The sequence below is a fragment of the Lissotriton helveticus genome, chromosome 12 (assembly GCF_964261635.1).
Source record: "Lissotriton helveticus chromosome 12, aLisHel1.1, whole genome shotgun sequence".
NCBI classification, from domain to species: domain Eukaryota; kingdom Metazoa; phylum Chordata; class Amphibia; order Caudata; family Salamandridae; genus Lissotriton; species Lissotriton helveticus.
The window spans coordinates 887,665,345-887,678,738 of record NC_136073.1 but is presented as its reverse complement, the minus strand read 5'-3'; the positions used below and the strand labels follow the sequence as shown (position 1 = coordinate 887,678,738).

The 13,394-nt window shown below is 43.2% G+C and overlaps 1 protein-coding gene across 3 annotated transcripts in view; it reads left to right on the top strand.

Moving 5' to 3' along the window:
- The window catches only part of LOC144799602 (phosphatidylinositol 4,5-bisphosphate 3-kinase catalytic subunit alpha isoform-like), a 308,439-nt gene that overhangs the window by 286,577 nt on the left and 8,468 nt on the right, over window positions 1-13,394 (top strand). For all 3 annotated transcript variants that reach the window (XM_078671001.1, XM_078670999.1, XM_078671000.1), the window contains one exon: window positions 6,907-7,058. In XM_078671001.1, the coding sequence (XP_078527127.1) occupies window positions 6,907-7,058 (152 nt within the window). The remainder of the gene's footprint in view (window positions 1-6,906; window positions 7,059-13,394) is intronic.

The window sequence follows — 13,394 nt, the reverse complement described above, 5'->3', positions numbered from 1 at the left end:
AAAGGACAGATGTAATGATGGATGGAAACGTGAAAGGATGGATGAATGAATGGAAAATTAGAACGGTGAAAGCCCAGAGGGATGCATGAAAGAAAAGATGGATTGAAGGGTGAGGTAATCAATGGGTGAACGGATGGATGGATGGATAGATGGGTAAAAGGAAAGATAAATGGCCTGGAGTGTGTATGTATGGATAAATGTGTGAATGTGTGAACGGGTAGATGAATGGATGGGTGAGGGGAGGCAGAAAGGCTAGATGGATAAATTAAAGAAATGATAAAGGACGAGTGGGTGAATAGATGAATGCCTAAAAGGATGACTGGATGGATAAATTAGTGAGCGAGTGATGGATAGATAGAACTGCGCACCGATAGCTGCATGAAATAGTGAAAGAATGAATAGGTAGATGCACCACAAAGAATGGACGGATAGATGACTGGAAGGATGCCACTGTGAACGGAATTCTTCTGGTGTGGGTCGCATAGCAGGTAAAGATCAAAGTGGGAAGTCACTTCGTTCTCTGCCTGCTCCCTTGACTGTTGACCTTGCCTGGGACAATAAACTGAGGGAAGCCAGGCAGGAAGCTGCGGCAGTAATTGCTTGTGCATATTAGTAACACATTCGCCAGGCCCCTGGCATTATGAGAGGAGAGATGGGGGATACATTTTGCTTCTGTTTAACTCTTGGGTTTCTCGCTGCTGGGTATTAGTGTGAAGTTTTCGTGCTCAGACTATGCTGAAAAATGCTTGAACTGAAGAACGCGACGATTTAATTAACATTGAATCTCGGCACGCATGAATCAACCAAACAGTGTGATCCTCTGCAAAATGCCGTAACTCTCTGTATAAATGGTTGGAGGTATTGCACTCTGCTGTCCAACTAAACCACTTGCACGGTACGTGTGCTGCACTAGATTGGTGCCTGCTGAACTCCAATGGAACAATGAATATGGCCTGGGACCACTAGATCACCATGACTCTAGTGCGCACTTACTAAATAAAATTTTTCAAACTTTTCAGTTTGAAAAATTTTATTTAGTAAGTGCGCACTAGAGTCCTGGTGATCTAGTGGTCCCAGACCATATTCATTGTAACTCTCTGTAGGCCTCCTTGTTTGCCAAAATATTGTGTGCTTAGAAACGAGCTAACCATATTGCAGCTGTGACACACTGGAGGTTTACGGTTTTTTTATTTAGAGAGAAGTCCCAGTTTTAATGTTGTTAACCACTTTTTAAAACAAACAGATATCAATTCAATATTTACCATGTAAAACCTTCTCTTTAAAAAATAAATGGATCTGTAACCTAACGTGAAAAGCGGCAGGTATCATCCGAGTGATAACATCCAAGGGGACAAAGACCCGGTAAGATAAGGTGATGAAAAGAATTAATGCTGTCATTAGTAAAAAAGAGAAATTATAAAGGCATGTAAATAGGATAAAAGCAAACCGTCAGTTCAGGCGAAGGAAAGACAAGTGGGGGCATTCCGGTATTACATTTTATTAGTGAACACAGTTTGGCTTTCTTGTGATCCATTGTTATTAATGCTGAAACGATTGTTAACTACGAGGGAGCACGTAGGCCGTAGGGGACCGTCTCTGCAGCAGCTGACATGAGGGACACCGCCTGCAGCCTGGTGACAGTGGATGGTCCACAGCGCGAGATGGTCGGCGGTGGGCACTCCAGCAGCAAGCGGCACAGGGAAATCTGCAGGTGATGGCCCCACTGTAAGAAAAGGAGGGGTATGGAAGAAGAGCACCTTCCCAGCGTGATGCCTGCATCTGTATTAAGGGAAGCCACCACCAGCACCCTCAGCCTGCACATCAGGTTTCCCCATGAGTAGAGGAATTGGAAACTAGCCTGCCTCCCACGCTGTTTCCACAGTCGTGAGAGGCACACAGACACCAACTGAGCCCCCCTCGTGCACCTGAAGGGCCTCTGTGGGCAACTACCCTGCACCCAACGTGTGGCGGCCTACGATCCCGAGGAAACAGCTCCTGCCGTCCTTGGGGTCACTGGAACGAGAGCAGAGCTGCGGGTCGGTGGAGGACCTCCTGTAAAGCGAGCCTGCTGCCGGCGGCTGCTTTCCCTGAATGTGGGAAGTGCAGGGCTGTTCGAGGCCGCACAAGCATGGGAGGCCCCCGGGTGGCCAGTGATGAAAGAGAGGCTGCCGCCGGGCAAGAGCAGGACTTCGGCAGCGGCCCAGCTGGGAGGAGGCTATGTGGCCTTCCGGCCGAGTGTGAGAACCGGAGGCGGGGCCACCTCTAAGTCTCGGGGGGCACGGTGGCCTGTGAAACAAGCATTGGTGAAATGAAATTTAAAAAAAATGCGGAACACGCACACTATATGAAAAAAATGGGAGCCGCGCCGCGAGCTTCAACATAACAAACTAGTGCTTCAGGCGCAGTGCACCTTTTGCTTTTCTTTTAGCTTTCAGTTTTTAAAAAGTATATCTCTAGCAGACGTTTCCAGAACTGCGTTGGGAAGCTTAACAGAGAGACACGTGTACAGTACCACTTCGTTCACGGAAAAAGTGCTGTGAGCGAACGGGACATGTGTAAATTCAAAGGGTTAAGTCCACCTGACCTGGCAGCAGGAGGTAACCTCTGAGTCCCAGATGCTGCTGGAAGCTTTCATGCATGGGGGGGAGCAGCGCCGAGGTCACTGGCTCCCACACTCACAGAGCTCCTTACGTACGGGCGGCGGTGTAAAGTTACACAACGGGCGAAGAAAGTTGGGAGGGGAGAAAAGCAACCTTTTCCGTCATTGCGGAAGCAACGTGTGGGGACGCCAAACACCGCCGCGTGTACACGAGGCAGTTTCTCCGTGTTTGTTTTAGTCAGAAGAGGTGACACGGGCTGTGAGTCGTTGGCGGATGGAGCCCTGATGGCGTTGAGGGGATGGGAGCGGCGAGCTGATGTCCAGCCCGTGGAGTGCCATGCAGGTAATGCCCGGGAGCGGCATCATCTGAGCCTCGGCACCACGGCTCCTTTCTAGCGCCCAGGCGGAGGTGGCAGCCGTCCCGCCCGGAACCTCGGCAACATGAACAAGGTGAGGAAGTTTTTCCGAGGCAGCGGCAGGGCAAGGAAAACAAGCACTCACCTGGACTTCCTCCGGCGGCGGTCGGCCGCGGAATGGCCAAAACAAACATGGACGACAAAAAAAAATAAACCCCGCCCACGGCCGCATGACGTTGTCAAAGGGGCAGGATGAGTAAAAATGGCCGGAACGCCCCCGAATCTGCTCCGCAATTGACGGACAGATCTCTGTTCCAATGGCTAGCCTCCATTTATGGAGCTAGCCAATGGAACAGAGGGGCGGGACATGAGTACACATCTCTAGACATAAGCTTTCGCCTTGCGCAGAAAGTCTGCTGCGCAGCCTTTCGGCGAGGCGAAACCTAAAAATGGCAGTTGTGTCTACTGTCTTCTCATCTGAAGTTCTGCGGTCTATGAACCCCAGTTGGATTTTGTGTGCATGTCGAGTGCATGTGTGTGTGCAGTGTGTGTTGAACATGTTTGGTGAGAGTCGGGGTACTGGCACCAGTGGAATCCATTTTGTTTAATCCCTACTTTACCTTGCACAAGATGAATGGTAGATGCAGCTTCTCCAGACCATGGTGGACAAGCCTTGGAAATGTGCAGAGGGCCTTGTTAGCAAAAGGCTGCAGGCTAGTTCTTCCTGAACACCAGTATTTCTTAAATGTAAGGGTCAAGCCTGCACTTCCTGATATTCAGGGTGAGAAAGTTCATGTTCTTTTGTCTGTCCCTGATTACTGCTTCAGGAAGGCGGTGACAGCCAGGTGCAGAGATCTCACTTCATTGCACCCATGTGTTACATACCCTGCTTGGAAGCCGCATCATTGGTACCTGCGGTGGGAGTCCTCACCTTCGAGGTTGTGTCTAAGGAGCAGCCAGAAACTGGCATTAGAAGAAGAACCAACCCAGACTTATTCTGGAACCTGCAACCTTTGATCCACACCTCCTGGCTGGAAAATGTGTCAAAGAGTGGAATCCAAGCCACCCACTTTGTTTCAGTGCCAAGTTCTTCATAACCTAGGAAGGGAGGGCTCCATAGAGTACTCGAAGGAGGGCTGGGTGAGCAGGGCTGGTGTCTGCACGACAGCCAGTCTCCCAGAGGTGGAAGCTTGAAGCTGCACTTTCTGCTGAAGGAGCAGAGTCCCTGTCTAGAGCCTAGAAGCCTGCCTGCGGAAAGAGGGAAGGAGTGTCCTGACCCTGCAGGAGAAGAGACTGGCCAGGAGGAGAAACACCGCGTGTTGCTGGTGCAGGGAATAGTGAGTTTGGAAGCCGAGGTGCGAACCCCGGCGCGATCAATCTGTGGAAGGGCTTCCTGGTCTCCCTAAACAGTGCTGGTCCTGAACCTCATCAATCCCTTTGCAAAAATCAAGAATCCAAGTGATCAGCAGTTTGCCATGACTGAGAGACTGGTGCGGCAATCATTGGAGTCGGAGTGCTCCCTCAACATCAAGGAGAGCGCCCTGATCGAACCAGGGGTTTCAACCGTCTAAGTCCTCTGCAAAGTTGAGGTCAGCCCAGTGCCACACCTTATGTAACAGCGCCCAGCCAATGGAGGTTTCCATTCTCGACGCATAGAGCTACCACAGCGAGTCGTTGCGATGAAGCCACTGCCGCAGGAGCAGTAACGCAGCACATGTCCGTTCCCCGCGCAACCAGACTGCAACGCCCAGATGCAGGTAACCACAGAGCTTGGGAACTATGCGAGAAGGAGAGACTGAGCATAAGACAGAGGTCTACAGCGCAAACAAGACTTTTTACGAATAAACACAAGAAGTGAAAAGATAACTGAACTGTTGGGAATGTATATGCCTTTGGTTTGGGTGAGTGAACAACATCTGTGTGTTAATCAGCACTGTATCCCAGATTAGACGCCAGGGACTACAGATACAGGAAGATGCAATCTGAAGGGAGTTTACCAACGGTTGTAGCGCCTCAAGATCGCAAACAGGATTTCAGTCTTGTGTCACATGCTCCTAATTGTGTTGTGTAGCATTAGGTGATGCTGTGCCATTAAATACTTTATTTTATTCGATAGATAAGCACTGAACTGAACAATATGTTATTGTATCAGTCGACTGACTGTTGAGTTATGACCGCTTGCTTCCCATACTATCTCCCTGAGAAGCCTCTCACGGCTCACCCTTGCTATCCTGAGAGTCAAGTGCACAAAGGCTTGTACTTGGCCCAGTCAAGAGCTGCAGTAGGATGGACCTCAGGGCACCAGGGACAAATGGCCTGACTCCCCAGGGTTGAGGCCCAGTGGCGCCCCCACAACAAACAGTGTCCTATAGCTGCTTAAAAGGAAGTGCACTTCAGTGCCAGGGCTGGTGTGCCTTAGTTACTGGGGCACTCATTTATTGTTATATTTCTGCCCTTTTTTTATTTTGCATATTACATGTTTGAAGACAAAAATAAATAAACACATTGCACACTTTCCAAGGGCAGACCTATGGGCTTTGCCAGTGCTTGTTTCTCCTTGTTATGCCTCGCTTCAGGATCCGACCTGTGGAGGTGGTTTCAGACAGAGCGGCTCCGATTAAAAGACTGTGGAGCGTCCAGGTATCTGAGACCTGTGCTGGACACGCGCGAGACCTGCGTTTGCTTATGTATCCGTATGAGGTGTTGTGAATGGTGGACAAGACCCCGGTACTGTAGAGGCAAAGTGTCACTATTCAGACGTAAACCTCTTGATAACATGTAAAGTACGAGCTACTGGGTAAGCCCAGTGTTGCAATATGTAGTAGTTCAGCTACTTGAGAGGGTAAACAACTACTCTTTAGCAAGGGCAAGTGTTGGCTCACGGTTGAAAGTAGAGTTCTTTTGAAATGCAGGGTCATCACCCATTGGCCTGTCTATCAATGAAAGTCCAGCTTCAAGGCGCCAACATAGCAGAAATACAAAATGTCACCCAAATGATGCCGTAAATGTTGCATCTCAATCTGGATATCAAGACCACCGATGGAATGAATCTTAGACCTACAGTTCAAGAGTTGGCTTTTCAATTTAATTTTATAGATAAAACCACTCAGTAGAATGGTACAAAGAGGAGGGAACAGGATCCCACAGTTTAGCACCCGACACTCTGACATTTACCACCCTCGGTCTCCACCCGCCATTTAGGAGTATAATATCCCAGTGTGGCGTCGAAAATTGATTTAATTTGACAGCTAAATGGAAACAAAACCATGAATAGCCTTCCAGTCCACACACAACTCGAAGGCTTATGGGGTGAAGCGGCTCGATGGAGCATTCTTCTAAGCGTGTTTTGTGAGTCTCCTCAATGCTGAAATTTGCAGTCTTCCTATGGAACAACCAAACTTATGTAGTGCATTTCCCACCACTCACTTCCTAAACTTGAGCTAATTTGACCTGTAGGATAATGATGATCTTTGCATCCATGCAGCACCATCCTTGTCTGCAATATGAACTCCATTCATTGACGATAAATGATAAGCGATGGATAATATTCATTTGTAAAGTTGGCGTTCAATTTTGAAATTTGCATTATCACTCATGCCTTTTTCCTGATATGTATTTGTCAATGAAGGACTGGCGGGTGCATACCTTGCTTTGTGATCATGGGAAAAGTATGTTTTTAAAGCTGCTGTAAACTTCTTCCCTCTTTCTTATTTTTACTTGATATATAAATGAAGTTGTGTGATAAATTACAAAGTCATGGAATACCAGCATGCACTGAAGTGTTGGAAGCTACCCAAGCATATTGAGTCACTTGAGTGAGTGGACTCCTGCATACACACTTTGTTTCTGAGGATAGGTTGGTGCCAAGTATGGTATGTTTAAATACTTGGAGGACGGTCTCAAGCATTCTACCTAACCCATAAACACCTGTTTGTCTCCGCCTCCCACCAGCTCTTCCACATCGATTTTGGCCACTTCCTGGACCACAAGAAGAAGAAGTTTGGCTACAAGAGGGAGCGCGTCCCGTTTGTACTGACCCAGGACTTCCTGATTGTCATTAGCAAAGGGGTGCCGGAGTACACCAAGACCAAGGAGTTTGAGAGGTCAGATACTTAAAAGGGCGAGATGTTCCATGTGCAGCTCCCACCGCACATGCATGACTACTAGTTGTAACATAGGACTCTCCCAGTGCTGCTGAGGAAGTGCATATTAATGTTCTAATTGGTTAACTGCAGTTCTGAGCAATAAAACATTAACCCCACAGAATGTTAGCTAGCATCATCAGAAAGTGGCTCCCACCCACAGTACACTTTGTGAAATCTCTAGAATTACACCTTTCTGTTCCAATAGATTATGTGGATTCTTCAGAGTGAAAAGATTAAAGTCCATTGGATCAGTGGAGTCCTCATCTTTCATTCCCAGTAGTAGATTACATATAGTGCCCAGAATTAAATTAAAGCATTCATCACCTGTAGAATATATGGAGAGTCCAGATTTAAAAGCATTCCTGTGCAGTAAACTATGGGCTTTCAGGGATTATATTAGCCATTTCCAGTAGATTAGTGAAGACCTCTGCATTCTTTGACACTAGTAGATTATGTGGGTGGGAAGGTCCAGAATTAAAAAATTTATCAGCAGCAGACTAAATGCAGAATATACTTAAACGGTTTCAGCCACCTCTCTTCATCCATTGGTCTGTTGTTGTGTCATTCACATTTTACTTTCACCCACTAGAGCATACAGCATGGCGCAATGGGTCAGCCTATACTTCAGCCTCTAAACGTCACTTTGAGTGACTGCATTTTGTTCTCTCACAATGAACACATCCGCACACAAGTTAGTTCCCTTCAGTTCCTGTGTTTTTCTGTTTTCTCTTCATAATTACTTCAATATTGCCTGTGTTTAGCGCCTGAGGTGAAAGAAGAATATTTTATACTAGATGTGAGCACAGGCCACCCTCCACGCATTATCAATTCCTGTCTCCTGCCAGTGCTGTTGTAAATTCCCTTTGGCTTGTCCTTTGTTTATCGGTCTTCTGGTGTTTCACAGCATAAGATTGTGTCCATTTGAAACTGTTCTGTATTAAGTGATCCTCTTTTTACCATGCTTTTTTACACAGACCAAGAGCTTCAATATTAATCATGTGATTTCATAAGTGGAAAATTATTCAGAACTCATTTATTCTGGACTCCATTTCACTAATTGCTCAGTATTAAACGTAGCCCAGGAAGAAAAAGTTACACTTTTTTCTTTCATTCATACTTAATTTCTTTCTCTGTTGCATTTTTCCTTCCTTACATTTTTTTTTTCATTTCTTACTTTTCATTTTGTTCTTTTTTCTTTTTCTTTCTTTCTTTTGCTTCTTCCTTTCTTTTTCTTCCTCTTTCTTAGTTACTTTGCTTCTTGTTTCCTCTTTTGTTCTTTCATTTCTTACTTCCTTTTCATCTTTTTTCTTTTTTCTTTCTATCCTTCTTTCTTTCCTAATTCTTTACTTTCTTTTTTTCCTACTTTGCTGCTTTACCTCTTTCCTTCTTTATTGTATTTCTTTCCTTTTTCCTTTCTATCCTTCTTTCTTTTCTTCTCTTTGCTTTTTCTTTCTTCCATTTTTTATTCTTTTTTCCTTGTTTAATTTTTTTTCCTTCCTTCCTTTGTTTTTCTCCCTTTCTTTCCTTCCTTTCTTTTTTCTCCCATTCTTCCCTTTCTATTTTCTTACTTTTCTTCTTTTTTCGTTGTTTTGCTTTCTTCCTTCTTTCTTTTATCTTTCTTTTGAATGTCCATATTTTTCTGTCCTCTTTCTTCTTTTTCTGTCTTCTGTTCTTTTTTCTTTCCTTCTTTGTTGCTTTTCTCTTTTTGCTTTCCTACATTCCCTCTTTCTTTTCCTTTTTCTACCTGTTTTTTCTTTTCTTCTTTTCTTTCCTTTCCATTTTGAATCTTTGTTGATTTCCTTTTCTTCTTTTCTTTCCTTTCCTTTTTTCACCCCATCCTTGAATTCTCGTTCTTTCGAATTTTTTCTTTGTTTCTTTCTTCTACCTTTTTTTGCTTTTTTGTTCTTTCTTCTTTTTTTCACCTTTGTTTCCTTTTATTTCTTCCTTTCCTTCTTTGTTGCTTTTCTTTTTTGTTTTCCTTTCGATCATTTTTCTTCCTACCTTTTATTCGTTTTTTCCTTTCTCTTTGTTTCCTTCCTTTTTCTTTGTTTCCTTGTATGTTGTTGTCCTTCCTCCTCTCCTTATGTGTTGCTTTCCTTCTTTTTTCTTGTTACTTTTTTTACTTTCTATGATCTTTCAACCCTTATATGCTTCCCCTTTCTTCTTTCCATTTATAATCTTTCTTTTTTGGTTGTTTCTTCCCTTCTTATTACATTCCATTTTTATTTTCTTTCTTTCCATTTTTTACTTTCTATTTTCTTTCTTCCCTTTCTTTCCTCTTTTCTGTTTCCATTTTTAATCGTTCTTTCCTTTTGCTGTCTTTCTCTTTCTTTTTGATATATTTCTATTTTTATTACATTCTTCCTTTCCTTCTTAGTTGCTTTCCCTCTTTTTCCTTTTTTCTCCCTTTTTTCTATCCATCTGGGAATTCTTCCTTTCTCTCGTTCTTTCTACTTCTTTCTAAAATTGTTGCTTACTTTCCCTTTTCTTTGTTTGCTTCTCTGTAGCTTTCTTTCTTTTGTATCCTTTCTATTTACTTCCCTTCTGTTTTCTTTCCACTTTTTTCTTTCCATGTTTAATCTTTCTTTTTTCTTCATTTCTTTTTACTTCTTTCCTTTCTTCCTTTTTTCTTTGTTGAAAAAAACATCTTTATTCGATTCACTGAATCATCAAAGCAGTAAAATTCATCGATAACATTAAAATAGATATATAAATAAGATAAAAACAATGTATATAAAATATAATATCAATAATGGATTCAATAGTTATAAAGTGCAGTTTTTTTTAAAGTTCTTAGCATAAAGTACTTTTTCAGTTAATTCTAAGTTCCAGCAACCTATTGGGATTATTTTTTTTTCAAACCTACAGTCAAGCAATAGTAACACTTATTAATTCATAATTCCTAGAACCGTTATTAATCATAGGCATTATACATTATAAATAGTAAGACATCTACGAAATCCAGCTAAACAGCATTTATCACATGGGTACGCAGATGTAAATAAAAGTGGGAGACAACTCCTTGGCAAGACCATGCATCATATGTTAGCATATTCCCTCACGTCTCAGAATTTTAAACCTCGTTTTCGTCTAATAAAATTGGCCGCTAGTAGGAATCTGCTCAACCCAAATACGACCAACCTAGAGGCATCTGTTCTGAGGATGCGTAACATTTCAGCGTACTGTCGGATGCCCAAATTCCTACCCAATATGCGAATCCATTTTCTCCTTGAGATTTCATAACAAGTACAAAAAAATAAAACATGAGCTAGGTCTTCTTGTCTACCCACCGCACACTCAGTGCAAGAAGAATCATTGCCCTCTTCGGCGCTTTTCCCCCACTTAGACGTAAATTTCCTAATTTGAAGTGTACCGTATCTAAATTTTAGATAGATTACTTTGGCTAGTAGGGGCTCAATGTCATCCATAAAGGGCTCGAAGAAAGGACTTATTTTGAAACTTAAAAACCAATTAGTAAGGGATCCATAGCCAGGGCATACTGCAATACTTTGATCAATATAACTCCCAAAAATGGTTTTGCACTGCATTTTTGAGTCTGGGGAGAGCTGTTCCGGGTGCTCCCAATATCTGTTCAGACCCAGTCGCAAAAACCAAGTACGGATATGAATCAACCAAGGAAATGTAACAGAAGTATCAAGACTAATTAATTCACTTATTGCCTGTCTATATATCTGCAATTCTTCAGTTGTCTATACCCTAATCCAATAGGAAAGAGACATCCATATGGCCCTATGCTCGATCCTTTTAAGGCCCAGATCCAACATAAGAGGTATCCCTGGGGTATTTTGTGGGAGGGCAGTGAATCTCTGATTTTGGAAAAGGGGGATGGTGATGGACAGAGTTTCTGAATGATGCAGAATACTCTTACCAAGTCAAGTGAATCTCCTCATAATTTTATTTTCTGCTAAAGTTAACTGGGCAAGAGTCCCACCTCCCCATAACTCTGAGCCATATAAGGCAGCTGATTGAGCCCTGGCTTTATAGACTAGTAAAGCAGGGGTGACTGCCTTTGACGATGTTGACAAAAGTTTTTTTGCAATTGGGCCAGCATATTGATTAAGAACAGTTTTAGATTTCATAATCTGTGGGTTCCAGGAAAGTTTAGAGTTTATGGTCACCCCCAGATAAATTAAATTTGTCACCCGTTCCAAGCTAACTACACTTGACTGCATCGTATTATTGAAACATCTGTGCGGTCTGATAGTCATATATTTAGTTTTAATCGGATTGATTTCAAGACCCTTTTGTCTACAATATCCATCCAGTGCGTCTAAAAGATTTTTAAGTCCCCTTGGGGGTTTGAGATAATAGGATGGTATCGTCGGCAAAAGTTAAAGCACAAATGTGTTCACCTCCCAATTTCGGGGAATCGTGGCTAGCTTTTTTAAGTGCTGTAGTCATATCATTGACATACAGGAGAAAGAGGGTTGGTGCCAGGACGCAGCCCTGGCGCACGCCCCTTTTTACAGGTATCTCCTCTGTCAATTCACCCCCTTTCCCTCAACGCACTTTTGCGTATGTGTTCTCATGTAATCGAATACGCTGTAATACAATGTTACTAGGGACCCCTAAATGCAAAAGACTAGCCCAAAGACATTCCCTAGGAATAGAGTCCAAAGCGGACTTCAAATCAATGAAGGCCACATACAAACTCCCACAGCGCAACCTTGTATACTTCCAGACAATAATTATTAGTCTCAGAACCTGGTCTATCGTACTAGTTTTCTTTCTGAGACCTGCTTGTCAAGAGGAGAGGACATTGTTATCCACAATCCAATCCTTCAGCCTATCTAGAATATGTTTAGCCTAGACTTTTTGTAATATATCTCGAAGACTGATTGGTCTATAATTTGCGGGTTCCTTCTTGGAACCTTTCTTATAGATTGGAACGATCTCCGCTCCTTTCCATGAAGCAGGGACAGACTGGCCGTTGGCTATACTATTGCAGAGAAGATTTATATAAGGGGCCCATACATCTAGCTCATGTTTAAATATATCCCCGGGATCTTGTCGGGACCTGGTGCCTTGGACGATTTTATTGCAACAATTGCCCTTATTGTTTGTGACAAGGAGAACTGGAGGGTAGGTACATGGCTCGATTACATAAATCCTATAACCGTAGCTACAGAGTCTTCATTAACAGTATCCGGGAGTGCATAAAGATGAGCAAAATGATTATACCAAGTCTTAGGATCCAAATGATAATCTTGCACCGGGTTTTCTGCCTTTGAACCATTTGCTAAATTTTCCAGAACAGGAATTGATCGTTCCTTTTAGAAGCTAATAACAGTTCATCCCAGCAGTCATCTTCCCACTTTCTGCGTGCAGCTCTCTGGACGCTATTGAAAGTAGCCCTTGCTTCCCTAATCAATGTGATATTTTTGGTGTCAAGAGCCTTACATAGGTTTCTCTCAGCAAGGGAACAGCCAGAGTCAAACCAAAGATTAATATAACCATACTTGGTTTTTGATTTATTACTTCCAGAAGCTGGTTTAGTTAAATGGGGCCTGATAGTTTCTATCAACATCTGATGGGTTTGTGTTATCGTTGGGCCATTTGGTGACCCCACTAGGTACTGTGATAGAAAATCAGCAAAGGTATTATATACAAATGTTAAAAGATCAACATTGCCCAAAATAGCTGGCCACTTCAGGGCCCTCCTATTATTAGCAAGTTGAGGTTGGATTACATCTGGAACCCTAGCGGGTCCAGATGAAAAATGATACGTAAAAAAACTCCCTGAGAGTTATAGGCACAAAGAAAAGTGATTGCTATCTTTCCTGGCACTATCTACCCTAAATCCCTCAACATGCTCCCAGTGGCCAATACCTATCATGATGTAGTCAATTCGAGAGGAAGATATCCCCCTTCGAAAAAGTGTGTGAGCTCTAAATGTCGCGCTGGCTTCTGCCGTTACACCCTCTCAATCCCTTTTCAATAGTAAAGTTAAACAACTGTAAGGCAGAAACAGTAGGTCTCATCATCTCTATTGTATCCAATAGGGGAATGCCCATTACAAGATCTTGTTCCTCAATAACCGAGCTTACTCTCTGTAGGGGCTCGTAGCAGCAATTAAAATCGCCGCCAATTAGGACTAGGTCTTTTGAAGGAACAGTATCAAGTACCTCCTCTAATCGTGTGAGGACTACTGACTCTTTCGATGGGTCTCTTGGTCTATCATATATATTAAACATATACATGCAGTACCTATTTAAAAAGTTAAGTTACAACCCAAAATGTCATCAGTGCCAGTAGATAATATATCTACAGAGA